Source organism: Tachyglossus aculeatus, chromosome X4 (genome assembly GCF_015852505.1).
Source record: "Tachyglossus aculeatus isolate mTacAcu1 chromosome X4, mTacAcu1.pri, whole genome shotgun sequence".
Lineage (NCBI taxonomy): Eukaryota > Metazoa > Chordata > Mammalia > Monotremata > Tachyglossidae > Tachyglossus > Tachyglossus aculeatus.
The window spans coordinates 19,589,589-19,616,788 of NC_052098.1; the positions used below are offsets into that span (position 1 = coordinate 19,589,589).

The window sequence follows — 27,200 nt, forward strand, 5'->3', positions numbered from 1 at the left end:
AAATCCAGAAAGGTTTTCACTATTTTCAGGAATATGTGAGAACTTCCCACCATTGTCAGATCAGAACAGCTACTGGTGACCTTATAACTAATATGAGCAGAGCTGTAAATGAATTTAATATTCTCATTTCATTCTAAGTACCGTTCAGAGGCTAGTTTACCCAAAGGCACTGTCCTTGTCCTTCTGTGTGCAAAATGGTGTGCCTGACCCCTGGTATATAGTTTTTTTTTTAAATAAAAAATGTGGACTGAACACATATTTAAAAAATCATCAAACATTCAAATTGAGTGCTATAGGTAAATTGCATTCAACTTGCATAACTAAGAAACATTTGGTCAAAATTCTGTTGTATTCAGACAAAGGTTAGTAATACTTACAATTACTTACAATACTTTCTTCTGATTACTCAGCACTGTTAGTATAGTATTTATTCAAATTGACTATAATCCTCAAAGTGTAATAGAAATTCTGAAAATCCTGAGAATGATCAAATGCATTTTGAAATTTGAATTTGCTGTTTACCGAAATATGCACACATGTTCCAAAGTGATTTTCAAAATCAGTGCACTCTTCTCACTATGGATACACCTCTTTGGGGTCCTTCCTACTATTTATTAGCCGTAAGGTTTAGGCCAGCCATGCTGAGAAGCACCATATACAATTTTACAAGCCCTGTATATTTTGCCAGCCCTAATCACTCAATCAGTGAGATTTATGGAGCACCCACTGCGTAGAGCATTGTATTAAGTGCTCGAACACAATCCCTTCTCTCAAAGGGTGATAGTCTAGTTACAGGGATACTGGCAGATACAGATTGTTTACAAATAGGAGGTAAATCAGAGATACATTCATTCAATCATATTGAGTGCTTACTGTGTGCAGAGCCCTGTACTTGGGAAGTACAAATCGGCAACATATAGAGGTGGTCCCTACCCAACAATGGGCTCACAGTCTAGTCAGAAGAATAGGGGGAGATGAGCTATAAGAGAATAAACAGTAGAAAATATATGAATATATACAGAAGTGCTAAGGATGGTTGTAAATCCATAAGTGTTGAGTTGACGAACTGGAATGCTGGGAATTGGGGAAATACTCCTCAGAGGAATTGGGTTTTCAGGCAGGCTTTGAAGATGGTGAGGGCTGTGGATTGGCATACTTGAAGAGGAAGGGAAGGACAGGGGTTTTAACCAGAGGCAAAGAGATCCATGAGCAACAGAAATGAGGTTTGCCTGAGAGGAGTGAAGAGTGCCAACTCCCCATCTTACATGCTCCTCAATATCTACTGTAGTCATTTTAGCAGATGAGATTTTTAATAGTTAATTTATTTTTCACTAGTTTGCTAATGTATATAGCATTTTTATCTTTCTGGTTCCAGGGTGTTGACCAATGGAATATTGCACACCTGAACACCATATTGGATATCCTGAAGAAAGAGAATGTCGTGTCCATTGAGGGAGTGACTACTCCCTATCTCTAAATGTGCCATACATTTCCATGGCACACTGAGGACATGGACCTCTACAGCATTAACTATATTCATTTTGGAGAGCCCAAATCCTGGCAAGTTAACTGTTTTAAAATTATTTCTTTTGGAATTTGGCCCTGTGTTTTAGAATGCAAAAATTTAAGTGCCTGGAGCTTTTTATGATTCAGGAAGCACAGTAGCTGAGTAATTTATATCTTGTTATTTGACATCTTTGGGTTGAACAAAAGTTTTTATTTTGCCAATTTTAAGTGCCAGTCTTCACACACCTTTTTATCAGAAGAAGATTCCAAGGCTATCAAACAATTTATAGATATTTCATTTATCTTCCCCCTGTTCAAACTGTGTGTGTGTGTTAGTGATGAGAACCTGAAATTCAGAAGAATAAAGCAGCTGCTCCAGGACAAGTGATATCATCTCCTGAAAGCCCCCCGACCCACCTCACCCAACTTCCAGTCTACTGTGCCACACTGCTTTTTTCTTAAAACTGATCTGAGAACTCCACATGGCAGCTTCACTGATACAGAATCTTAGACCCCAACTGATAGAACTTGGGGAGTAGCGACCTATTTATTGTAGCATTTCAAAGAAAAATGCAGTGATGACCCTCCTCTTAGTAAGGCCCCATCTCCTACTGGTGATCAGTTTCTAGGTTGAGAAGCAATCAAGGATTATTTTCTTAGCAAGATCGACTACTGATCAGGAGTTGTATATTGAAGTTGGTGAATGGGAGAGAGCTGGAGGATCATTTCAACATATTGTCTATAAAGTACATTATGGCAAACACTAGGTGCATTGGGGCATACCCAAGTGTGCATCTTTATACTGCAATGGCTAGGTATGGTGTTGCCATTGTTATATTCTTAATACAGTTAGTATATTTAAGGCTTAAAGGAAAAGTCAAGTCACTAGTAAACCAGTACACAGAAAAAAAAATATATGAAGCTGTAATTTGAAAATCTAGAAAACATGACATTTCTGATTTATTGCAGACAAAATAGTATGTTATTCAGCTTTTGTGCCCCACTTACTGCTTTTCTTTTTCCAATTTGGGGGAATAACAACTTACTGATAAGTTATTAGGATCCAAAAGTAATTTGTGTCACTATTTAAAATTTTGTGCAATGACTGTCTTTGATTTTTGCATTACTCTTTTGCCTTTTATGCAAGGATCTTATTTGCAGGTAACCTGTAAGAGGAAATAGAGAGAACTGAGAATTCCACATCAACAACAATGCTAATTATAGGATTAACACAGCATAGTTAAAGGCAAGGGTTGACCTTTTGGGGTCCCTTTTTTTGTAAGTTCTTTTTTTTTTGTACCTGAAAAATTGGCAAGTACATATACATTATATTTTGAAATATAAAACATATACAATATATAAAATATTCTAAGGCACTTTAAACCATCGTAACTATGTTACCCCTGGTTCTCCCATTCATTCTCAACATAGAGGAACCTCCTGCACCTCTCTTTGTGTATTCATCCTTCTACACGGGCTTATTGTCGGGGAAAGGAAGAATGTGTTGGCTGTCTCCATTAGGCATCCTTTGGCTAGCAACATAGCTTTCACTGTTCACACATGGTATGAAAAGACAAAGCACTTTGCTCTGACAGAAACAACTGCGGAGTGCACCCCAGAGATTATGAGTCTTGTATGCTTTTTGGCCCACCCATGTCTCCTCTGAGCTGTGTGCAACAGAGGGTAATTTATGCACATTTGTTATGGGTGCATCCAGTGAGGCAACATGTGGACTAAGCTGGAGACGTTATCTTCTACTACCTCTTCACTATAAACCTGTGTTGTCTGGTGCCATTGTGGATTTACAGCAACCCAGGTTCACCATAAGAATCAGATTCATCATAAGCACAGGAAAATGAACTGCAATTTCCCTTGGAGTTGAAGGATGACCGGAGGCTCAAGTAATGACCAGCATTCTAACTGTAGCCCATTCTCGACTCTTCCGCCCCCGTCCCCTCGCTCTCACTGTTCCACCGTCTTGGAATCCCCCCTCTCCCCACCTCAGACCGACCGCCGGTCTCCCTGCATTCAGAGGCCTCCTCCTCTAACAAGCTTTCTGTGATTCATTTCCCAGGACATTGATCCATATGATCCCTTCAGCCATCCTTAGCTCTTATGAACTTATTTCCACCCTCCTTAGTACTCATGCTTATTAGCTCAGTTTGTTTCAGCAGTGTTGTAAATACTTTTATATTTGACTCATTATCGATCAGTTGTATTTATTGAGTGCTTACTAAGTGCAGAGCACTGTACTAAGCAGTTGGGAGAGACAGAATTAGAATACAACAGAATTAGCAGCCACGTTCCCTGCTCATGATGAGCTTACAGTCTAGAGGGGTGGGACAGGCTCTTTAGAGTATCAGCTTCTTGAGGTCAGGGAACATGGCGCTTCATTATTCTGTACTTCCCGAGCTCCTAGTACAGTCCACCACTCCACTAGTATTCATCAAATACTACTACCTATTACTGATGTGATCATCCATCACAGATTACAGTTTGTAAGAATAATAGGATCACATTCTATAAGCAGAGGGAGATGAACTTCCAGCAATCCCTTCCCATAACATGTTGATTTTCCTTTAGGCCTCTATTTTTCCTATGGGTTCAATTAAATTGAGATTATAACCAGGTAGTTGGCAAAATACTCTCCTTAGGAAACTTTATTGTTTAGGTGCAAGGTTGCCCTGAATCACTTGAGAAAGCCAAAGATTTAGGAGATAAGGCCAGTAGGCAGGACGTGTTCAGAATGGCTTGACTTAAGTGCTAATGGTCATAATAAGTCTCTGCTATATTTTTGAGAATGGGAAACTATTTCTCTGATGTACATGATGGTAGTTTCCCAAATTAAAGCTAGTTTTGGAGGATTGTAATGGGAGAATGTCTCAATTTTGGGGGTTTGTGTTATATAACCACTCATGATTGTTCCTTTGCTTTTTGCATTTGTCTAAACCTCTCTCCATTATAAATACTTTCAGTAGTGTTGCCATCTCCTCTTCCTTTTGTCTATTACTCTATTAGTTGCGAGTTTATTAGCCTTATGATTTGTATTAACCATGGCAATACCAAATGTCCTTTGTAATACTGAACTAATAAACTGAGGCAGTGAGCGTATAGCAATTAGCCAACCTCTGATCCTTGGTCTTCAACATGTCATTGTATAAAGAAAATATTGACATCCCTAGGGAAGATTCTCACATAAGATTTACCAAAGGTTAGAGGGGAGATTTATTATGGCAGCACAAGTAACACTGAGATGAACCTTATTATAAATAAAAGATCATCTTTTCAAATTTTGCTTTCCAGGTACAATCAGTTTTAGCTACTGAGAAGCTTGAGGGCAGAAAATATAATAACAATGAGTGAATGTTTCTCATCTGAGTTGGGATATACTCTGTTTTTATTCATCACCCTCACCCCTTGCTTTCCTCTTTTCCCCTCTTTCCCATCCAGTCCCTCCCCCCTGACCAGGACTTCCTTCCTGTTACTCTCCTTTTGCCCTTCTTTGTCCTTCAACACTTACTCCTAACACTATCACCTCACTCTTTCCCTCTCTTGCTATTCCGTTGGCCTCTAGACATTTCTTGCTGATGGGCTTGAAAACCTTCCAGGGTAGGGTAGAGGAGGATTGTATCAGCATCTTGCTCCTCCATCTCTTGTTGTGGTGCTCCTCCATCACCTCCTTTTGCTTTTTCCTCCTGACTATCTTTTCCTGTTAGCCCATCCTCTGTCATCATTCTTCCCTTTATTCTCTTTCAGTTTCTTTCATGCCTTCTTCTTTCCTTCCCCTCCTCTGGACCCATGCTCTGTCTTCTCAGGCATTACCTTCTCCCCCTTTTCCATAGATGCCTTCCCCACCTGCTGGATTGCCTTAATTGGGATCTTTTCCACCTGCAGCTCCTTTTCCAATCTGTTCTCTTGACTGCCTTCCTGGTGTTCTTCCATTCTCTTCCCCTCCTGCCATTATTCCTGTTGTTCTTCTTCCCCACTCTTCTTCTCCACCTTCTATCTCAGCTGAAGTTTATTGTGACTGGCATGTGGCCCTCCACATATTCATACCTGGCTTCAACCATGCACATTGGCTAGGATGTGGTTATTGCTGTTTGTGCTGTCATGTTCCCACTTCCCCCACTTGTAACAGGTAACTGTAATACACTTGAAGCTGAAGTGGCATTTCAATCCACAATTGAAACATATCAAAGACTATCCACAGTATTGACAAAAGCCCCTTTCTATGCCCAGACAAGTGGAAAACAGCCACTACTTTGAGAATCTTTTGAGATGTTGCAGTAACAAGGCTAGAATTTCATTTTTCCTATGAGCTCTGCAAAATTCTCAGGGAATATGTCTTGCCCATTGTTAGTAGGCAAAACGTTTTGGAAATGTCTGAATGCAAAGAAAGAAAATAGGGAAATATTTTAAGCCCAGCGATACTGTAGAATACAAGGGATTTAAAATATCAAAAAGCCTTTTACGAACTCCAAGCCCCCGACATTTTTATTCACTCCAGAGCTACAGGCTCTTTTTGGTTCAAATTTCTCCAGTCCTGTTTTCATCACTTTCTTAAACATGATGATGCTGAGTCCAGTATGAAGTCCACTGCTTCAATCTTGGTCTCTTCTGGTATCTCCTCCATTTTTTTAAAAGTTACCTCCCCCCACCCCCTAACACTTTTCATTTCTCTAGACTTAATTTTCAGAAAAAAATTCTGAGTTTAATTTCCAGAGAAAACAATCAAGAAAATTTGTACACAAACTGATTTGATGGACTCAGAATATGTCCAGAGGCTCAAGTTAAATTGGGACAAGATAGAGGAAAAAATGAAATCATAACCAGGTAGTTTGCATATAGTGGCTCTTTTTAAGGGGCTATGTGTAATAATGGGATATGTAAGGCATATAAGAAGCAGCATGGCTCAGTGGAAAGAGCACGAGCTTGGGAGTCAGAGGCCGTGGGTTCGACTCCCAGCTCCACCAATTGTCACCTGTGTGACTTTGGGTAAGTCACTTAACTTCTCTGTGCCTCAGTTACCTCATCTGTAAAATGGGGATTAAGACTGTGAGCCCCATGTGGGACAGCCTGATCACCTTATATCCTCCCCAGTGCTTAGAACAGTGCTTTGTACATAGTAAACGCTTAACAAATGCTATTATTATTATTATTATATCTACAAATCTGAGTTTGGAGCACCATACTGAGTGCTTGGGGGAGTGCAACATACAATGCATACATGATCCCTGCCCTCAAGGATCTTGCAGTCTAGTGAGGGAGACAGACATTAAAGTTAATCACAGGTAGGGACAGCAACAGAGTATAAGGATATATATGTGAGTGGTGAAGTGGATAGAGCACGGGCTGGGGAAACAGCATAGCAAAGTGGATAGAGCGTTGGCCTGGAAGTCAGAAGGTCATGGGTTCTAATCCTGGTTCTGCTGCTCATCTGCTGTGTGGCCTTGGGCAAGTCACTTCACTTTTCTAGACCTTAGTTCCCTCATCTGTAAAATGGGGATTAAGACTGTGAGCCCCATGTGAGACAGGGACCGTGTCGAACTCCATTTTGCTTTTATCCAACCCAGAGCTTTGGTACAGTGCCTGGCACATAGCACATAACAAATATCCCAATTATTATTATTACTATTATGGATAAATATCAAAGAACTTGGGTATTCATTAATTCATTCAATTGTATTGAGCACTTACTGTGTGCAGAGCACTGTACTAAGCATATGGATTTAAGCGCGTAGGTGATGCTGAAGGGAGTGACAGTATGATGGGGAGGTTAGTGGTAGGGGTTGCAAAAGGGAGGGAGAATAGGGTGGGGAGTTGAGGGAAGTTGGGGAAGGCTTCCTGGAGGAGATATGATTTTAGTAGGGTTTTGAAGGTGGATAGTGTGGTAGACTATTGGCTATGAAAAGGGAGAGAGTTCCAGGCAGGAGGTAGGGTGTGAGCAAGGGGTCTATGATGGGAGAGATGAGATCAAGGTTGGCATTAGAGGAATGATGTGGGTGGGTAGAGGGTGTGTGACTGAGCAAGGAAAATCAGTCAATTAATCAATCAATTGTATTTATTGAGCACTTACTGTGTGCAGAGCACTGTACTAAGCGCTTACATGAGGTAGGGAGAAAATTGCTAACACGGGGAGAAGGGAAAACATGAGAATGAGAACAGGAGTCGGAGACAATGGGAATCATATGCCATATTGATTTTTAAAAATTACCAGGGTTCTTAAAAATCTCATCAATAACTATAGCCCTTTAATTTAGAAGAGAAGTAGACTTTCCTGCAAACATATTTCCCTCTAGGCTGCTAAAATCAATTATTAGCCGGTTCCCAGAAATATTAGACAAAAGGTCATATCCGAACATGAGGAAAAAACATGTGTCCAGTTTAAAATCTACTCCTGTGAGAAGCAGGTTGAACAACGTAGGCAGTTCTTCATACATTGTAGTAGTAATGGGAATATGGACTTGGGCCTTTTAAAGCAGTATACCTTAATGTAAACTCTCATATACCCAGGTCACCCTCCAGCTCAGGTGACCTGGAAGCCCCAAAGAAATGAATAATCAAAAGATATATTTTACCATGAAGGTTGAAGGTTCTCTGGCTGAGGCACACCTCCACATTTGTTCCTCAGTCTGTGTGGCCGAGCCCCAGAGCCTCCAATGCCTCCAACCTTCTCACCATGTGGTTCTCAGGCGTCCTTCCTCCTGCTTGATTTTGTGCAAAACCTGGAACCACAGCCCTGTGAGCCAGTGCGACAGTTGGGGGATAGTTGCCCATCCTGCAGCGGCTGTGGGGAGGGGAGCGGTGATGTTCCCTAGCCAAAAAACTTCCAACTTTTCCTGTGGAAGTTGTGGCATCGAGGAGGACTGGACATTCTGAGCCCTGCTCACCATGCATGGATTATTCCAGTGCTGTATCTCTTTTGGTGAAAGTTGGAAACCTTTCACCTTGGATCCGTCACCACCCTCTCCACCCCACCAGCCCCAAATTGATTTATGCTCTAAAAACTCAGTGCTGTGCTGCTGATTCCATATCTGGCCAGTTCATGGACCATACTCGACATCAATGGCAGGATGAAATTATCAACAGTGAAGTCCTGGAATGCAGCCAGCTCATTACCATTAAGGCAACGCTCCAGGCGACACAGCTTCTCTGGGTGGGACATCATAACATCTTCAGAATATATCGAGCTCCAGCTGAGAGAAGCCCGTAATTGGATCTCTCGATGTTTCATTTCAAGCTTCGTTGGTTGTAGTTTCAACTTCTAGTAGAAATCTAAAACAATATTTATAAAGTTCCTTGAAAGAATTTGAAATGATATAAATCCAATCAGATAACATCAATGCAATGATATATATATGTATATATGTGGATATATATATATATATATATATATATATATATATATATATATATATATATATACGTATAATGATTACTTCCAGGCTTCTCTTAAGTGCTCATAAGATTAAGATCTGAATAAAAACTCAAAAGCCTTGAACAGGCTGAAGCTCTCCTAAGGTTCCCAGTCAATCACATTGATTGACATGGAGGTATCTAAAATTTGGCTGGAATTGCACCATTGGGCTTCCAGTTGGTGGTTCAGGCCCTGCTACCTCTGTGTACTGAGTTTACCCCTAAGCAATTGCTGGTTCATACCACCATGACCACCTACTCCCAAGTGTGACTTGGGTTCCTTTTGGGTCCTGACAGAAATTGAGCCTGATTTGGACAGCAGATTTCTAGAGTTTGGCTTGAGCTGGAACTGAAATAGGACCAGGAAGGTTGGACTGGGGTGGGTTCCAAGACGAATTGATGTATTTTGCTCCGCAAAACATTATTCGGGTGAAATCCTTCAAGATGACATGAAAAATGGGCATTTTTAAATGACTACTGATCAATCAGTTTCATGGTTTGAATTTATTTAGGTCACCCGATCTTCCAAGCAATGGATGGCACTGAAGAAGAGGGAAGTGGGACTATCTGTGAAGCTCGGGAGGAAGGAGCCCAGATTGACTGTGCATGCTGTTCTCTGAAACTGATGTGTGTGTGGGCAGACCTGGAGTTGACTCCTGCAGCAGGGGGGATCCCAATCTAGGCCACTATTGCCAGGGTGCTCTCAGCATCTTGGAAGGCTTCCTGCTGCCTCATGGCCCCTCTCCTCACTCATCAGCCCGGAATATGGAAAGCACTGAAGGGGGAACTCACTGAGAGCTGCTACTGCCACCACCACCATGCTCTGTGGTCAAAGGGAGAGGTATGTTCATGCAAACAGTTCCCACCGCTGGTCCAGGGGATAGGCTGTTTTTTTCCCCCATCCCCTCAAATCAGGAAAGAGGTGTAAACTGAAGCCACTGTGTAGTAGTAGCTCTTCAGGAGGGCACGTGCTTCTCGAGGTCCAGTGTGGGACGGGAACTATGTCTCATCTGATTGTATTGCATCTATCCCACGCCTGGCACATATACAAATACCAGAAAAAAAATAAGTACGTAAGTGCTTTGGGAGATTGTGACTGCCTTAATGCTGAGGTGTTGAAAAGGTACTGAGGTAGTGTTGGCAGACTATGACCTAGGGTGGCTCTGGTCTTGAAGCTCAACTTTTGAATGTTTACATTTTGTTCCCATTGAAAGCATATTCCATGGTTGAGCAGGAGGAGTTAGACCTAAGGAGATAGATAAGCACCAAAGAGAGCAGTGTAAATATCCACCAGTCATTTTCTTTGTGGTTGGCTGAGCTGCCAATGAGACCCTAAGTCTGTGGGGCTGTGGGGAAGTACTCCCTTGTGGTCTTTCTCTCTATCTCTTGCCTGATCTTTCTTTCTGTTTCACAATCTCTTGCTAATTAGGCTCGTTGCTTTCCTTCTGTACCTTTGCGAAAGGGCAGAGTTTCTTCACTCTGCCACAGAGTACAATTCACTCACAAGTCTTCCTTATATAAAAAGGCTAAGGAGGCCTTGGGGAAGCTGTCAGAATTGCTGCCTTCAAATGTTCAGGCTGCAGTCTGGGGTTAAACTGGCTTTAAGAGGAGATCAGTCAGGGGCTATTCCTCTCCTGCCTGTTCACCTTCCCACTCCCTCTGCAGTTCCCTCCCCCTCTTCGCCTCCCCAACGGCCCCAGGAACAGAGCCATAGGTTACCTCAGGGGACCCAGAGACAGTTTCTTTTTTTAAATGGTACTTTTAAAGCCTGTGTGCCAGACACTGTATAAGCTCTTGATAATCAAGTTGGAAACAGCCCCGGTCCCACACGGGGCTCACAGTCTTAACCCCCATTTTACAGATTAGGGAACTGAGGCACAGAGAAGTTAAGTGACTTGCCCAAGGTCATAGAGCAGGCAAGTGATGGAGCCAGAATTAGAATACAGGTCCTCTGACTCCCAGACTGATGCTCTTTCCACTAAGCCATGCTGCTTATCATTATTGATTATTAGCCTTCCCCCTCTTTCCCATGTCTACAGCTGCTCTCCTCTCCTATTCTCATTCCTATTCTTACCACAGCTATTGCCCCTATATCCTGCCCCAGTTCCTACCCTTACCCCCACTAAAGCCTCCATTCATTCTCTGGAAAAGGTAAAATCTACCTCAAGGGGTAGACTTTGCCACTTTTCTCCTTTATCTCAGCTCTCTAGAGACAGCTTCTGGGTCCTACCCTTCTGCCTTCTCTTCCCCATTGTCTGCATCTTCCCCTCTTCAGTTGGTCTAGCAGCAATCAATCATATTTAATGAGCGCACACTGTGTGAAGAGTACTGTACTAAGTGTTCGGGAGAATACAGTACAACAATTTAACAGAGTACATTGACAGGTTCCCTGCCCACAAAGAGCTTACAGTCTAGAGGTGGAAACAATGATATAACTAAATGAATTATAGATATTCATTCAATTGTATTTGAGTGCTTACTGTGCAAAGCACTGTATTAAGCGCTTAGGTACATAAGTGCTGTGGGGCTGAGGGTGTTGTGACTAAAGGGAGCAAATCAGGGAAAAGCAGAAGGGAGTGGGAGAAGAGGAAATGAGGGCTTAGGGAAGGCCTCTTGGAGGATATGTGCCTTCGATAAAGCTTTAAAGAGGGGGAGAGTAATTGTTTGTCAAATATGAAGTGGGAGGGTGTTCAGACCAGAGGCAAGATGAAGGCAAGAGGTTGGAGGCGAAATAGATAAGATCAAGTTACAGTGAGTAGGTTGGCATTAAAGGAACGAAGTATGTGGGCTGGGTTGTAGTAGGAGAATAGTGAGATGGGCGACGAAGGGGCAAGGTGATTGCTTTAAAGCCAATGGTAAGGAGTTTGTTTGATGTGGAGATGGATGGGCAACCACTGGAGGTTCTTGAGGAGTGGGAAGACCTGGACTAAACGTTTTTGTAGAAAAACAATCTGGGCAGCAGAGTGAAGTATGGACTGGAGTGGGGAGAGACAGAAGGCAGGGAGGTCAGCAACGAGGCTGATAAAGTAATCAAGGCAGGATAGGATAAGTGCTTGGATTAACGTGGTAGCTGTTTGGACTGAGTGGAAAGTGCAGAATTTAGTGATATTGTGAAGGCTGAATTAACAGGATTTAATGATAGATTGAATATGTGGGTTGAATGAGAGAGATAAGTCAAGGATAATGCCAAGTTTATGGGCTTGTGAGACAGGAAGGATGGTGGTGCTGTCTACAGTAATGGGAAAATCAAGGGAAGGACAGGGTTTGGGTGGGAAGATAAGGAGTTCTGTTTTGGACATGTTAAGTTTGAAGTGTTGGTGGGACATCCAAGTAGAGATGTCCTGAAGGCAGGAGGAAATGTGAGACTGCAGAGAGGGCGAGAGATCAGGGCTGGAGATGTAGATTTGGGAATCTTCTGCATAGAGGTGGTAGTTGAAGCCATGGGAGAAAATGAGTTCTCCGAGAGAGGAGGTGAGCAGCAAAGACTTCCTTTCCTTTCCCATCTGTCTTATATTGCTGCCATTTTTGCTCTTGCCCCTGGCATGGCATGGCATGGCATGTATCTGTGGCTCAGCTGGAACTCTTTGCCCTGCTGCTGCATTGAGTGTTTAATAATAATAATAATAATGATAGCATTTATTAAGTGCTTACTATGTGCAAAGCATAGTTCTAAGCACTGGGGAGGTTACAAGGTGATCAGGTTGTCCCACGGGGGGCTCACAGTCTTAATCCCCATTTTACAGATGAGGTAACTGAGGCACAGAGAAGTTAAGTGACTTGCCCAAAGTCACACAGCTGACAATTGGTGGAGCCGGGATTTGAACCCATGACCTCTGACTCTAAAGCCCGTGCTCTTTCCACTGAGCCACGCTGCTTCTGGGACTTGTCTTAGAAATTCTGTCCACTATCCAAGCTAGATGTCCTAGGAATGGTTGGGGCATAAAGTCCCCCTTCTCACACCTTCTCCTGCTTCCTTGATGGGAACTCCTCCACTTTTCCGGTTCTAGGGGGTCTGTATGGTAGCAAAACAATGGCAATTATTGAGTTCCTTCTGAGTGCGGTTTACTGTACTAATGGGGTGTCTGAAAACTGGGATGGCTCCATTGCCTTCCCTACATTTAGAACACTGTGGCAGATTAAACCAAGGCTGTACCTGTCTGGAAGTGGAGAGGAGCCTGAGGATTATTCTCTCTCAGTAGCAATGAGCAGGACTTTTGTTGTTATAGCTTTGGCTAAATTTAACCTATTTTTCTTTTCTTATGTCTCTCATCTCTTTCTTCATCCTTCTCCGTCTTCTGTCTGGATTGGGAAGGAGCCCATGTGGTCCAGAGACCGTGCCTGAATCCCTGGCCTTGTATTTCTCCCCAGTGCTTAGTACAGTGCTTGCAAATGTTTAATGAATATCAGTGTGCAGGTGATGATGATGATAGTGGTACTTATTGAGAACTTGATGTGTGTCAAGTGCTTACTATGTACTATACACTGGGGTAGGGACCAGAGGTATGTCTAGCAGGTCAGATACACACCCTGTCCCACATGGGACTCACAGTGTGATGGGGAGAGAGAACAGGCATTTAATCCCCATATTACAGAGAAGGAAACTGAGGTACAGAGCAGTTAAGTGACTCACCCAAGGTCACACAGCAGGCCAGTTGGCAGACCAGGATTAAAACCCACGTACCCTGACTCCCAGTGCTCTTTCCACTAGACCATGGAGAGACAGAGGGCAGAGGGAGGAACAAGAAAAAATCATTTTTCTTCCTATAACTATTTCAACCTCATTCTTTGTACCAGATTAATCTTTTTACACCTTTAAAGCAGACATCAATCACAGCATTTAAAAACAACATTAAGCATTTGAAATGTTATTCAGGATTTTGGTCCCCAGACCCTTTCTAAGCACCATCGTTCACTCAACATGTTTTGCCTGTCTAGTCTGGCTGCTATGAATCCCTGTGTGTTTCCTTGAAAATGTTTTCATGTAAAGGTAATCTTTTCCAATGCTTTATCAACTATTTAGAAATACCCAAAGGAAGCAACACTAATAATACAATATTTCTACAGTGCAGGTTATGGGATTGCAGAAATGAATTCATTTCATTATTTTTTTCAAAATCAATTTCTAATATTAAGAGTTTGCAGTTTGTGAAGCACTGTCCTAGACACTGGGAAGAATATCTGGCCACTGCCCACAGGGCATCAGCAATCGAAAGTGGAGGAAGGCAGACATTCAAGGAAAGAGAAAAACAAAAAGAAGGATACAGACTAGACAGTAAATCAGAAAGAAAAAATTAGCAGATGATACCTAGTTAAGGTGGGTGGTCCTTGTTTTCTCCTTAGTTGTTTTTATCCTGAGATGAAGGAAAATTACCAAAACAAGCTCCCAACCTTTTCAGAATTCAGCAAGATTCCCCACAGAAAATACATCTTAATGCTGTATGAACCTTGCAATACCCAGAAAAAAAAATGGCTAGTCCACAACCTCATTTTTGGCACAGCTTTCTTCCTTTCTTTTCTTGCCCCTCCTGTCTCCATATTCAATCATATTTATTAAGCACTTACTATGTGCAGAGCACTGTACTAAGCGCTTACTAATTCATGACTTCATGAATCTATGGAAAAATTTCTTTAAAGTACTGGCCCTGCCCAAAATGTCTCAGGCATATTGTAGTAAATGGCTACCTGTCTAACTGTACAACGTAATCATTTTTCTTTCGGGGTCTAATAAAGTCCGGGATCACCCATCTGTCTGTGGTGGGCAGCAGTGACATGGAATTACAAGGAAGGAGCCTATACATTCACTTTCTTACATGCAAACATGGGACATTGATGCCTGTTAAGTGGTTACTTGTTAAACACTTACTATGTGCCAGGCACCATACTAAGCGTTGGGGTAGATACAAGATATGATATGCTCAGATGCAGTCCCTGTCCCACATGGGGCTCACAGGTATTGAGTCCTCATTTTACAGATGAGGTAATTGAGGCTCAAAGAAGTTGGGACTTGCCTTAGGTCACATAGCTGGCAAATGGGAGATCAGGATTAGAACCCAGGTCCTCTTACTCCCAGGCCCGTGCTCTTGCCCCTAGGCCACACTAATTCCCACTTCCCAGAAGTGCTGTATCACTTCTATGTAAGCTCATTCTCTGTTGCAGTATCTCGCAAATCATGCAGCAATGGGACGTCCCTAATGGATTCCAGGCAATTCCTTACCAGGGAGAGATCCCCTGCAGTCTGGGCTTTCTGGACAGTTGCAAACCCGGGCAGTGAGGGGGGACATTTCCATGTTTTTTGTAGGAGGAAAAGTGCTTCTCAAGAATTCCCCTTGCAAAACTGCTACCTTTAATGTCTCATTATGCCCCCCAATCACTTCGACTATATAATTAAAACATTAATTAACAATTGGATCTAATAAATGTACTCAGTTTTGAATTAATGTAATTGATTTTTTGTGGCAGAAATATTACAGCTTGTTAATCAACATCAACAGTAATGTGAAAATGTACCGTAATCACATATGAAATCCGCATTAACTGAGTCTTCCTTTTGACATAGTAGATTAGTAATTTGTCATGATTTAAAATTACTGTATAATTGAATTGCATTAAAAGTTATGAATACTTTGGGCAGTGTATTCTGGGTTCTTAAATTTCTGCTTCATGAAAACAATTTTGGTTAACAAGTATTAGATGGAAGTTTAGATAGATTGAGAGCATTCTTTGTATGTTGGAGATTCTTATATGTGGAAAAAAACATACTACTCATATCTCTGATTCAGAAGGTACTGGGGCCATTGTAGCTTCGACTATAAATATTGCTGTCAGGAAAAAAAATGTTCTATAAATGAGGTCCAGTGGTATTGAAATTCATACATAAATTCATAAAACTAAATTATTAACAGAGATTCAATTTCTTCATGTAGGGGATCAAAACTACTTTCTTTTCTTGATTTTTCTTGTCTTTTTAAGGGCTGGGGAGGATGATCAGTGTCAAAGGTGGCCAAGGGGTCAATCAGTGGCATTTGAGTGCTTACTGGGTGCAGAGCATTGTACTGAACACTTGGGAGAGTACAGTACAAAATAATTGGTAAACATGTTCCCTGCTCACAAGGAGCTTACAGTCTGGAGGGGGAAACAGACATTAATATAAATATAAATGGGGGTGAGGGTGGGGTGAATAGCAAGTGCTTAAAGGGTAGAGAAGAATCAAGGGCATAGGTGGCACAGAAGGGAGACAGAGTAGGAGAAGTGAGGGTTTAGTCAGGGAGGCCTCTTAGAGGAGAAGGCTTTGAAGGTGGGGAGTGTGGTGGTCTGTCGTACATGAAGGGGGACAGAGTTCCAGGTCAGAGGGAGAATGGAGGCAAGGGGTCAGTGGTGAGATATGAGATTGAGATACAGTGAGTAGGTTAGCATTAGAAGAGTGAAATGTGTGGGCTGGACTGAAGTAGGAAATCAGTTTTTCTGAAAAAACAATGACTGGATTTGAATGCATCATTTCCATTTGCCAAAGGGTCTAGAATTTCACTAAGAATTTCCTTTGCTAAACAGGAAGAATGATTAACCTTTTTTTTTCCTGAACTGAAGTGGTAGTCACATTAAACTCTAGGCCTGGTAAGCTTCCAACTGGTTTACTTTGGAACAGCTTCGCTAAATTACAACCCTGAGGAGTTTGTTCCCATAGACCTATAGGTTGTCCCCATTCTTCTTCCTCTGGGAAGAAATAATAAGGTCTTAGATTCCCTGGAGGCAAAGTATGGATTAGTAATAATAATGGTGGTATTTGTTAAGTGCTTACTATGTGCCAAGCACTGTTCTAAGTGCTGGGGTAGATACAAGGTAATCAGGTTGTTCCACAGTCTCAACCCCCATTTTACAGATGAGGTAACTGAGGCACAGAGCCTCAGATGTCACTCCTCTAATGCCAACCTACTCGCTGGACCTCGATCTCATCCATCTCGCTGTTGACTTCTCGCCCATGTCCTGCCTCTGGCGTGGAACGCCCTCCCCCTTCATATCCATCAGACAATTGCTCCCCCACTCCTTCAAAGCCTTATTGAAGGCACATCTCCTCCAAGAGATCTTCCCTGACTTCCTTTCCTTTCACTCCCTTCTGCATTGCCCTGCCTTTTGCTCCCTTTATTCATCCCCCTTCCCAGCTCCACAGCAAAACTCTGGAGTGTAGCTTTTGGAAGCAGCACTTTCTTCGCCACAAAGCAAGGAGTTGAGCTACCAGCAGAGGTAGGACCCTACTCCTGCTTCTCAGTTCAATTTTCAGTGGTGAACCTGCTGGTTTCATTGGTCCCAGTTAACATGTTCAAAATTTATTAGGAATAATAAGGCCAACTCATTTCTAGTATTAAAATGGGATGGAAAGTTCATAAAATAGATTCTATTGAGTAACCTGTGCTTTTAAAGTAAGTTAAACATTGATAGTCTATTATGCTCTCTGGAAAAAAAAAGTGAAATCAATTCATGTTTTGTTCCTTAAATTAAGAAACATTTTTATTTTTGAATCTTGACAATATCTGAAAGTCTTAATGAATATATGAAAGCAGATTTGTTGTCTTATAGTGAATACAAGAACTTTTTTTTCAAAGCATAAATAAAATCTCACATTCTAAGATTGTGTGTTCACATTTTTTTCTAGGGTGGTAAATTACTTTAAATACAGTCGTGCTTTTAAAAGGAAATTGACAGCCTCATTCTTCATACTGGCTGTGAGAAATAACTCTGAAGAATACTTCTTAGACTGATAATTTCTGTTAAATTCCGTTTTGTTGAAAATGACAACATTCACAGGGAAAAACAATCCCGGATAAATTAATGTTCACATAATGTATTACATGTTCCTATCTGGGAATTAACACATTCTAAGTTTCCTTTTAGCCAATTCAGTGAAAACTTTATTATGTCAAATTGTAGTATTTTAAAATACCCTAAAACCATAAATTATGTCAATGGAGTAGGCTTTTATTGACTAAAGTAAAACTACAATTTATAATCTTCTTTAAAAAAACAAAGAAAAGTTTCACCTTAGCCTGTTGTACACAGCCTACCGATTTTGGGATTATTTTCTTTTGGGTGAATTATTTTCCCCAGCTAGAATTTTGGATTTTTGTGTTTTGATGACCATGACTCTACAGCATTTAAGTATTTATTTTATTATTATTTTTTAATTTTAGGTATGCCGTATCTCCAGAGCATGGGAAACAACTTGAACGTCTAGCGCAAGGTAAAACTGTGTTCAGGATTTATCATCGAAGGCATCTGTCTTCACGGTTCTTAAATTTTCAGTATCATGTTTTACTTTTAGTGCAGAAATTTGTCATTTTTAAAAACGTGTCTATTTCTAAAATACCCTAAATATTATGAGTTACATCTGTGTGTGGGTGTGTATATAGCTGTTCTTTGTTTGCCAAGATGATGCTACAAGCAGTGAGATCTGTCCATGCATGTAAGTGTGGCTGAAAAGGGTGATACAGGATTGACTCACCCTTCTGCATCCTTTACAAATAGGGACAGATCCTTGTTGTGCTAGTAGATTTATCCAACATTCTTCCTGTTTCTGTTTTCCAGTCTACCTCCTTATGTCCCAGTCCTTGCAAAACCAAATTTCTGGCTGCTCTGTTGACTTTAGGGGTTTCCCAGCAGCCCCCCGCTATGTCATAGTGTTGGAGACAGTGCCTTGAAATGTTTTTTCTGCCATCCATGCTGGAAGGTCCCTCTTTCAGTTCCTCATATAGCAACTGCTTGCCCAGCTGCCATTCATTCATCTCACATGCCCCACTCAGTGGAGCTGTGGGTTCTGTGAAGGTGTTATCCAAGATGTCTTTCTCTTATTTGGTTACCAACAAACTGCGCTGGTGATTATGAGCTGATGTTTGACATCATCACTCAACAATAGTAGGCCGTAGCTACCTAACATATCAACAGGTATTTTTCTGGATCTTTCAGCTTCACCCCCCACATATGCATTATCACCTCCCTCTTGAGGATCAGCCTACCGGACATTGATATTGCCATGAGTCTGCGAGACCTTTATATAATCTTTCTCCTCTTCAATGTCCATCATGGTGGGGGCAAATGATGAGTATGATATTGAGCTTCTGTTTTTGAGATAAGGATAGTGTCGTTAGATACTCTTTGATTCCTCTGGTCAGAGTAGGAAGACTTGAGACAAGTGATTGATTACAAGCATTAATTCAGAACAGGGAAGACCTTTTCAGAAAAAAAATCAGGCCTCTAGGGTATAAGCTCGTTGCGGGCAGGGTACGTGTCTGCCATCTCTGTTGTATTGTACTCTCTCAAGTGCTTAGTGCAGTGTTCTGCACATAGTAGGTACTCAATAAATATCACTGATGATAATGATGATGATGGGACTGTAAGCTCATTATGGGCAGGGAATGTGTCTGCTAATTCTGCTGTATTGTACACTCCCAAGCACTTAGTATAGTGCTGTGCACATTAGAAGTGCTCAATAAGTACAATTGATTGATGATGATGATGACGACCAGGTGGCTGTTCCTGGGATCTATCCTTCATCAGTAAATCTTGTGTCACTCAGCCTTGCATGTCTATGCCATATCTGGCTAACTCATTTGCAGCAAGTGCCATTCTCCTTATTGGATGATTGCTGATCTCTTTGTCACCCAACCCCTGTTCAATGATACAGTTGTCATTTTTTGGGTATATTTGGCAGGTTCTTGTTTTTTCCATTATGGCTCACCAGTCCCAGGCATCTGGCCAAGCTATTTCGATTTGGGTGAGGTAGGCAATTTTTAGGGACACATTTTCTAGTCTCCCTTTGTTGGGGTAAGCAATGAATTCTTAAATAGGGCTGCTCAGACACTCAGGTTGTTACTGAATTGTATTGCTGTCTCTTTAACAACTGAGCATCCAGTGACCTGGGTTGCTTATTCAGAAAGGAGTTTTAATGATAGGTAAAAGTTGGAAGTCAGTAACATAAGAGAGTGTGTGAGTTGTATTGAAAATATCTGTGCTTCATTTTTATTGACATTTTTTACCTTATTTGATAAGTCATTCACCTCTTACTTTCTTAAATTGGTGACTAGCTATAAGATTGGGATCTTCTCCCCAAGAGTAGTAGTAATAGTATTTAATAACTTTACTAAGTCCTGGGAGAAAATAGGTGGGGATTAAACATGATCCCTGTCCCTCATGGGGCTCACAATCTAAAACTAAAATACATTTTTCTCTTAATCATACTCGCAACACCCACACAAGGATTTGACAGTGGGAGTGAGTGTAAAGCTGTAGGAGAAACAGCAGAAAGGCTGGAATACTGTAAATATCTGCTTAGGAGCAGGTTTCCAGGCTAACTGTGACTTCTTTAAACAGATCCTCCTAGGAAGTCTTTCAAGATCTCAGGCAGAGGCTTGTGGTATTTTTCATCTGCTAAATGGCTGTCCTGATGGGAGGCCTTTTTTTGAACTAACACTGTGCTGAGTGGAATATATGACTGCGTCAAGTGGAAGGGTCTCAATTGAGAAGCAGCATGGCTCAGTGGAAAGAGCACGGGCTTTGGAGTCAGACGTTATGGGTTCAAATCCCGGCTCTGACAATTATCAGCTGCGTGACTTTGGGCAAGTCACTTAACTTCTCTGGGCCTCAGTTCCCTCATCTGTAAAATGGGGATTAAGACTGTGAGTCCCCCGTGGGGACTCCTCCTTTTAGATTGTGAGCCCACTGTTGGGTAGGGACTGTCTCTATATGTTGTCAACTTGTACTTCCCAAGCGCTTAGTACAGTGCTCTGCACACAGTAAGCACTCAATAAATACGATTGATTGATTGATTGAAAACCTGATCACCTTGTAACCTCCCCCGCACTTAGAACAGTGCTTTGCACATAGTAAGCGCTTAATAAATGCCATTATTGTTATTATTATTATTATAACTGTTGCATTTCCAGTATCTTGGTGCAATGTGTCTCCACCAAGCTCGTTCTCTAATTGTTTCCCAGAAAACCACTTCATTCATTCAAAAGTATTTGTTGAGCACTCACTGTGTGCAAAGCACTGTACTACTACCACTAATAATGATGGCATTTATTAAATTCCTACTATGTGCAAAGCACTGTTCTAAGTGCTGGGGAGGTTACAAGATGATCAGGTTGTCCCACATGAGGCTCACAGTCTTAATCCCCATTTTACAGATGAGGTCACTGAGGCACAGAGAAGTTAAGTGACTTGCCCAAAGTAAAACAATTGGCAATTGGCAGAGCCGGGATTTGAACCCATGACCTCTGACTCCAAAGCCCGGGCTCTTTCCATTGAGCCACGCTGCTTGAAAAAGGGCAAAGCCCCTGTCAATCAGCTAAAGGTGGAGGGAGAAGGAAGGCAGTCTCTCTCTAGCTTCCTCCCCCTGGTTCCATCTATGGGGAAGACTTCTTGCTTTCTCACATTTGGAGAACTCTTTTTCTATCTATTCCTAATTGTATCAGTTCTCAGCTGCTTCCCCAAATGAATGATTTCTTTAGAATGTGAGTACTTAATGGCAGAGCTTTTTGAAGATAGCACTTCATTTGCATTAGAGGGCACACACTGATAGTGAAGTTCACCTATTGGTGTGGTGGGGGGGGGCGGGGGAAGAGAGAGAGTGAGCGTACGCAAATGTGAGACCCACAGACCCAACTGCACTGTGAACACAAAAACCCATCTCTTTGTGCTATCATGTTTGTTGCTTGCAGTGCCTGGTGCTGTTTTCACTTTTGTGTTTGTGTCTCTAGCTAGGAAGGAGTGATGAGATCAGGTGGGGGGACTTTCTATAGGCGAGGCAGGGGGAGGAGGAAAGAGAATCCCATACCCTTTCTCCCCTTTCCCCAACCCTGTGTGATACCAACCACTTTGGGTGGGGGGGGCCCTTCAAACCCTGTGGTCTCCATAATGGACTTTGAGAAACCCTCCTAAATCCTACATCTGCTGGGAGTTTCTCCCTTTGTGAGGGGAGGGACATGGGATCTGCATATTCCGTTTTTATATGTGTGATGCTGGTAAAGGCTTAGGCTTGGTAAAGGGAATGATTTAGTTCCAGCAGGATACTGCTTTTCAATTATGTGGCATTTAGAAAATGTGACACTCTAGCTTCATTCAGAATTATAAGTGATGCTCACATCTGGTGCCTATATAACATTGATCCTGTGAACAGGTTTGTTATCTGGTAGGGGTTTGATGAACATAAAGGGAGCTGCAGAGGTTAGATTTGTTGACTGTCAAGTTCTGAGTTAAATTGTAAATAGTCAAACCATGATTTTTCCTTAAATTATACAGTTCTAAGGAGAACAGTTACAGTATTATTGCATTATTGAAGCTTTGGCAGTTAATAGCTATAGATGTGATATTTTGCATAAACAGTAATTTCTGCGATAATGTGTGTTTTTTTCAGTACGTCTTTTGGAAGAACATCATGGCTAAATCAGGAAATGTTCTTCTGACAATATATATGTGTGTATGGTTAGAGTGTGATGCAGTGTTGGAAGAAACAGCCAAGTGCATGTGTGCATGTGGATGGCGCTGGACAGAGGATGAGAACTAAAACACAGATTTTTCTTAATAAGGAGTTCGTCAAGAACATAACACCTGCATTATAGGTGCACTGACTAATACCAATGTAATTGTATTCTCGAACTTTGGCAGGGACAAACTCTTATTGTGAACATTAAGGTGGAACTGTTCTGGATATTAGATGAGAGCAGAGTTTGGAAGCTGATTCCCTTCTATAGTTAAGGTTTATGGTGATCAATTTTGCATAACAACTCTGTACTAGAACCTTTCCCATAATAATTAACTCACAATTTTCTCCTATATTACTCACTGAAGAAATTTGAAAATCTGTGAACTTCGAACTGTAGATGCTGCAATACTAAAACATTGCCAAAATTTTCAGGGATGTTTCCTTAAAAAGGACGGGTAGCCCCCAAATTGGTGTTATTTAGTCAGTGAAAGATTACTAAACTTGAAAGATAACGAGAAATTGAAATTTAATTGTATGTTTATTCAAATCTACTTTATAGCTTAACTCCTATGAAAAGAAAATGGTAAAAGATGCTACAAGATCCTGGAGTGTTAGTCCCACTGACCAGATGTCTGCTAAATTAATTGAATTCTGTTAAATAATTAAAATGATAAAATGATGCAGTAAATGTGACGAAGCATTACAGGTTGTCTAGGTCAAGGCAGCACTTGATACATAAAATTAAAGGAAGGCTAGGATAGTTTCCATTAACTTGTCTGAACATCATAATTATCACACTTGCCTTTTATGCATGAATGCTTTCATCTTTGGTTTCCATTGAAATCTTGATCGACTGAGGCACCTACAAATATTTTATCTGAAAGACATTAGATTCACATCTGATAAAGGCAGCAGTTGGATTTTGCCCTTCAGCTGCTTTCTCATTTATGTAGGATTTTCAATTTTATGTAGACATAAATGTAATAAAAATCTTGAGTGAACTGTTATTGCAATTTTAAAACTCATTGTTATGTTCCTTTATAATGCTATTGTATGCTTTAGAATTTTTTGTTTGAAAGAATTGGCTGCAAAATAGAGGAGAATATAGAGGCAAAGTGGTAAATCAGGAATGTCAGTTTGGAGGGTGTTTGGATTCTTTAAATAGATGCCTTAATCGCATATATTACTTTAGGAATGAGATAATGTCCCTGGTGTTCCAGTATGCTAAACAAAATAGGGATGAAAGTAGATTTGGAAATGCCATAGTTCTAATGAGGAATATGTTTTAACAGACCTATTTCACTGAGACTCAAACCCTAATGTAATTAATAAATGCATTGCTGAAGAGTTATTTTAATGAAATGCTGAACTTAGATTCTCAACCCCATAGCTATTAAAGCAGAATATTGGTGGCAGGGTTATGATAAAATAGGAGCTCTTATTTTAAATAATAGTGGTGTATGAAATGCATTCTCTCTGTTAAATGTCTTTTAGGATCATGTACATTTTAGTGTGTTCCAAGTGTTTGTATATCCTTGTTTGCTGGTAGTTGTACTGTTCAGTGATACCATAAGCAGAAGTGAACAAAAAAGTGACCAAGGTAAAGTAAATCCTACATATCCTGCATATCCTTCAAATATTTTCATTTTTTTAAAGACTGTAATTGTATGGTTGGTTACCACACTTTTAACCCTGAAGAGCCAGAAAAAACCCTTTGACTGTATATAAAACTAGTTTAATTTTCTGAATAGATTACAAGCCCATCTATTTTTGTCCATCTACCTCACACAGTATGGAGAAAGAGCAGGGACTCATATTAGCTGTCACCAAGGTGAATATACACCCCTGTGAACATTCATTCAGCTGACAGTCTGAAAAATATTATTAAAATGTCTACTTTTGAAAGGATAATAAATAAGACTGTTGCAAATCAGTATTTTTAAAGGGGAATGAAGGCAATCAAAGCATGAAGAAACTCAGCATAGTGCTTTTTTGTCATTTTATCATGCCTCAGCACATGCCTCAAGCAGGTGAAATCAGTGTATGCTGTGTAGTGGTAAATGGATCAGAATCCTGTATTAAGGTTGAACTGAAGATACTATACTATAAAATTGTGTCAAACTTTTCTCATTCTGTTTTTTACTTTTAAAAATATGATTTTCCAATCTTTAAAAAAAATGTAAACCCCAAGCTGATGCTTAGAAGTCCTAGGGAACCACTGCAAAATCTCTCTCAATAAGTGGCCACATCAACTTTGACTCTGACTCTGCTAAAATGGAATTGTCTTTGCCGGAGGACCGCTCTGGACCTGCAGGTTATCCTTATTCCTTAAAAAAAGGACATTAGCAAAGGCTTTAGCAATGTGATTGGTTGCCAATAGCTCTGAAACTCCTATGAGTATAGAAATTTTCAATCTGACTTTATAGTTACTGAGAACTCACGATCTGAGATAAGGCCAGGTCTGATATAAGGCCTCCAAGAACTTTGTAAATGTTAACTACTTTATTTTTCAAAATTGGCATGTAATAGCAACCTTAGAATATAGCAGATTTAGAATATGAGGAACTGAATAAAGAAAGCAATTTACTCAGGTGATAAGACAAGTTAGTAATAGGACTGTTGATTGGGAAATAGATGCAAAATCCTTGGCTCCTTTTTTATTAATTTTTTAAATGGTATTTGTTAAGCACTTACTATGTGCCAAACACTGTTCTAAGCGCTGAGGTAGGTACAAGTTAATTAGGCCAAATACAATCCCTGTCCCCCCCAGGGGCTCATAATCTAAGTAGGAGGGAGAACAGGTATTTAATCCCTATTTTCAGTTGAGGAAATGGTGTCACAGAGTAGTTAAGTGATATGCCCAACGTCAAACAGCAAACATTTGGCAGAGACTGGATTTGAACCCAGATCCTCTGACACCCAGGCCTGTGCTCTTTCCACTAGGCCATACTGCTTCTCATCTGAGTATTGAGCCCTCCTGTGCTATGAACAAATTATTTAAAATTAATATTCAGTGCTCCACCCCTAGCACTTATTCTCAGCACTTACTCATGTGTATTCCATTATTTATTGACTTTTTTTTACACAGTCAATATTTTTACATTGGTCTCCCCTTTTAGACTGTTAACTTTTTGTGGGTAGGGAATGTGTCACTTTGTTAGTCTGTACTTCCCAGTTCTAAAGTACAATGGAGTACCCTCAGTGGGCAGTCAATAATATTACTACTGCTCACCGCACCAGCTTGGATACATGCTGGACCTCATCATCGCTAGCAGTTAGACCATTTCCAACCTCACCAGCTATGCTGTCCTGCTCTCCAACCACTAAACTCTAATCTGTTTTATCCTTGTCCCTCAAAGACCCCCTCCACTTACCTCAGGCTATTATGCGTGCCCCATTTGGACTCCCTACTCAGCATCTTCTCTCTTGATGTACAAGTCCACATCCCCAATACCACTCTCTCAGCTGAACTGAACTTCTCCACTCCATTGCCCCTCCATTGATCAACCTTCTGCTCTGGATTATCTCCATGATATTCTTTACAAAGTGGAGCACTGTTAGTGTGAGTCTGGGCACCAAGAAACATTCTGTTACTTAATTCGTCTTTGTCTTCTCTAGCTTTTCCCTCTCTTCTACTCGGTAACATTATTTCTCTTCCCTCCTTGACTCCCATACACAGAGCCCCCACCACCTATTCCAGAACTTGAACTCCCTTTTCCAATTCCCTCCTTGACCCTCTATAATCCAGTTTCTGCCCCTTCACTGCACTGAGACTACTCTTTCCAAAGTCAGCTATGCCTACTTTTTGCCAAATGTAACACACTGTACTTTAGAGAAGCAGCGTGGCTCAGTGAAAAGAGCACAGGCTTTGGAGTCAGAGGTCATGGGTTCAAATCCCAGCTCTGCCAATTGTCAGCTGTGTGACTTTGGGCAAGTCACTTAACTTCTCAGTGCCTCAGTTACCTCATCTGTAAAATGGGGATTAAGACTGTGAGCCCCCCGTGGGACAACCTGATCACCTTGTAACCACCCCAGTACTTAGAACGGTGCTTTGCACATAGTAAGTGCTTAATAAATGCCATCATTATTATTTATCCTAACTGTCCTCAACCATTCAACTGCCTTTGATAATGTGGATCACTCTCTTCTGCTGGAAATGTGACCTAACCTTGGCTTCTCTTGCACTGTTCCCCCCAGGTTTTTCTTTTTGTCTCTTTTACTGATCCTTCTCAGGTCTTTTACTGGCTCTTCTTTTACCTCCCATCCCCTAACTGTGAACACCCCTCAAGGCTCTTTTCTGGGTCTCCTCCTTTCTCACTTTATACTGAATCCCTTGGGAACTCTTACTCTCCTATAGCCTCATCTATTTCTTCTATGCAGAAGAGTCCCAAATCTTCCTTGCTAGCCCTGACCTCTCTCTTCTTATGAAATATCACATCCCCTGTCTCCAGGATATCTCTGCATGGTTTTTCCACCGCCATCTCAAGCTCAAACCCTCCACTACCTTCCTATGTGTCTCTGCATTAAACGAAAACTCCACATAATTGGCTTCAAATCACAAACTCACCCTAGCTTTTCTATCAACTCTCTTCACACTCTATTCCCCAATCGCTCTCTTTGCTTTTCCCATGTCAAGCCTCTAGTTGATGATGATAATAATAATTGTAGTATTTGTTGAGTGCTGACTATGTGCCTAACACTGTTCTAAGCTCTGGGATAGACACAAGATAATCAGGTCAAACTGTTCCTATTCCACATGGGGCTCACAGTCTTAAATTGTTCCATGCATTCTTTTCTCCCACTGTTG

At 41.1% G+C, this 27,200-nt stretch overlaps 1 protein-coding gene across 1 annotated transcript in view; it reads left to right on the top strand.

Annotated features, from left to right (window-relative positions):
* The window catches only part of KDM4C (lysine demethylase 4C), a 218,231-nt gene that overhangs the window by 30,140 nt on the left and 160,891 nt on the right, over positions 1–27,200 (top strand). The window contains 2 exon segments of the mRNA XM_038769518.1: positions 1,376–1,560; positions 18,105–18,154. Coding sequence (XP_038625446.1) covers positions 1,376–1,560; positions 18,105–18,154 — 235 coding nt within the window.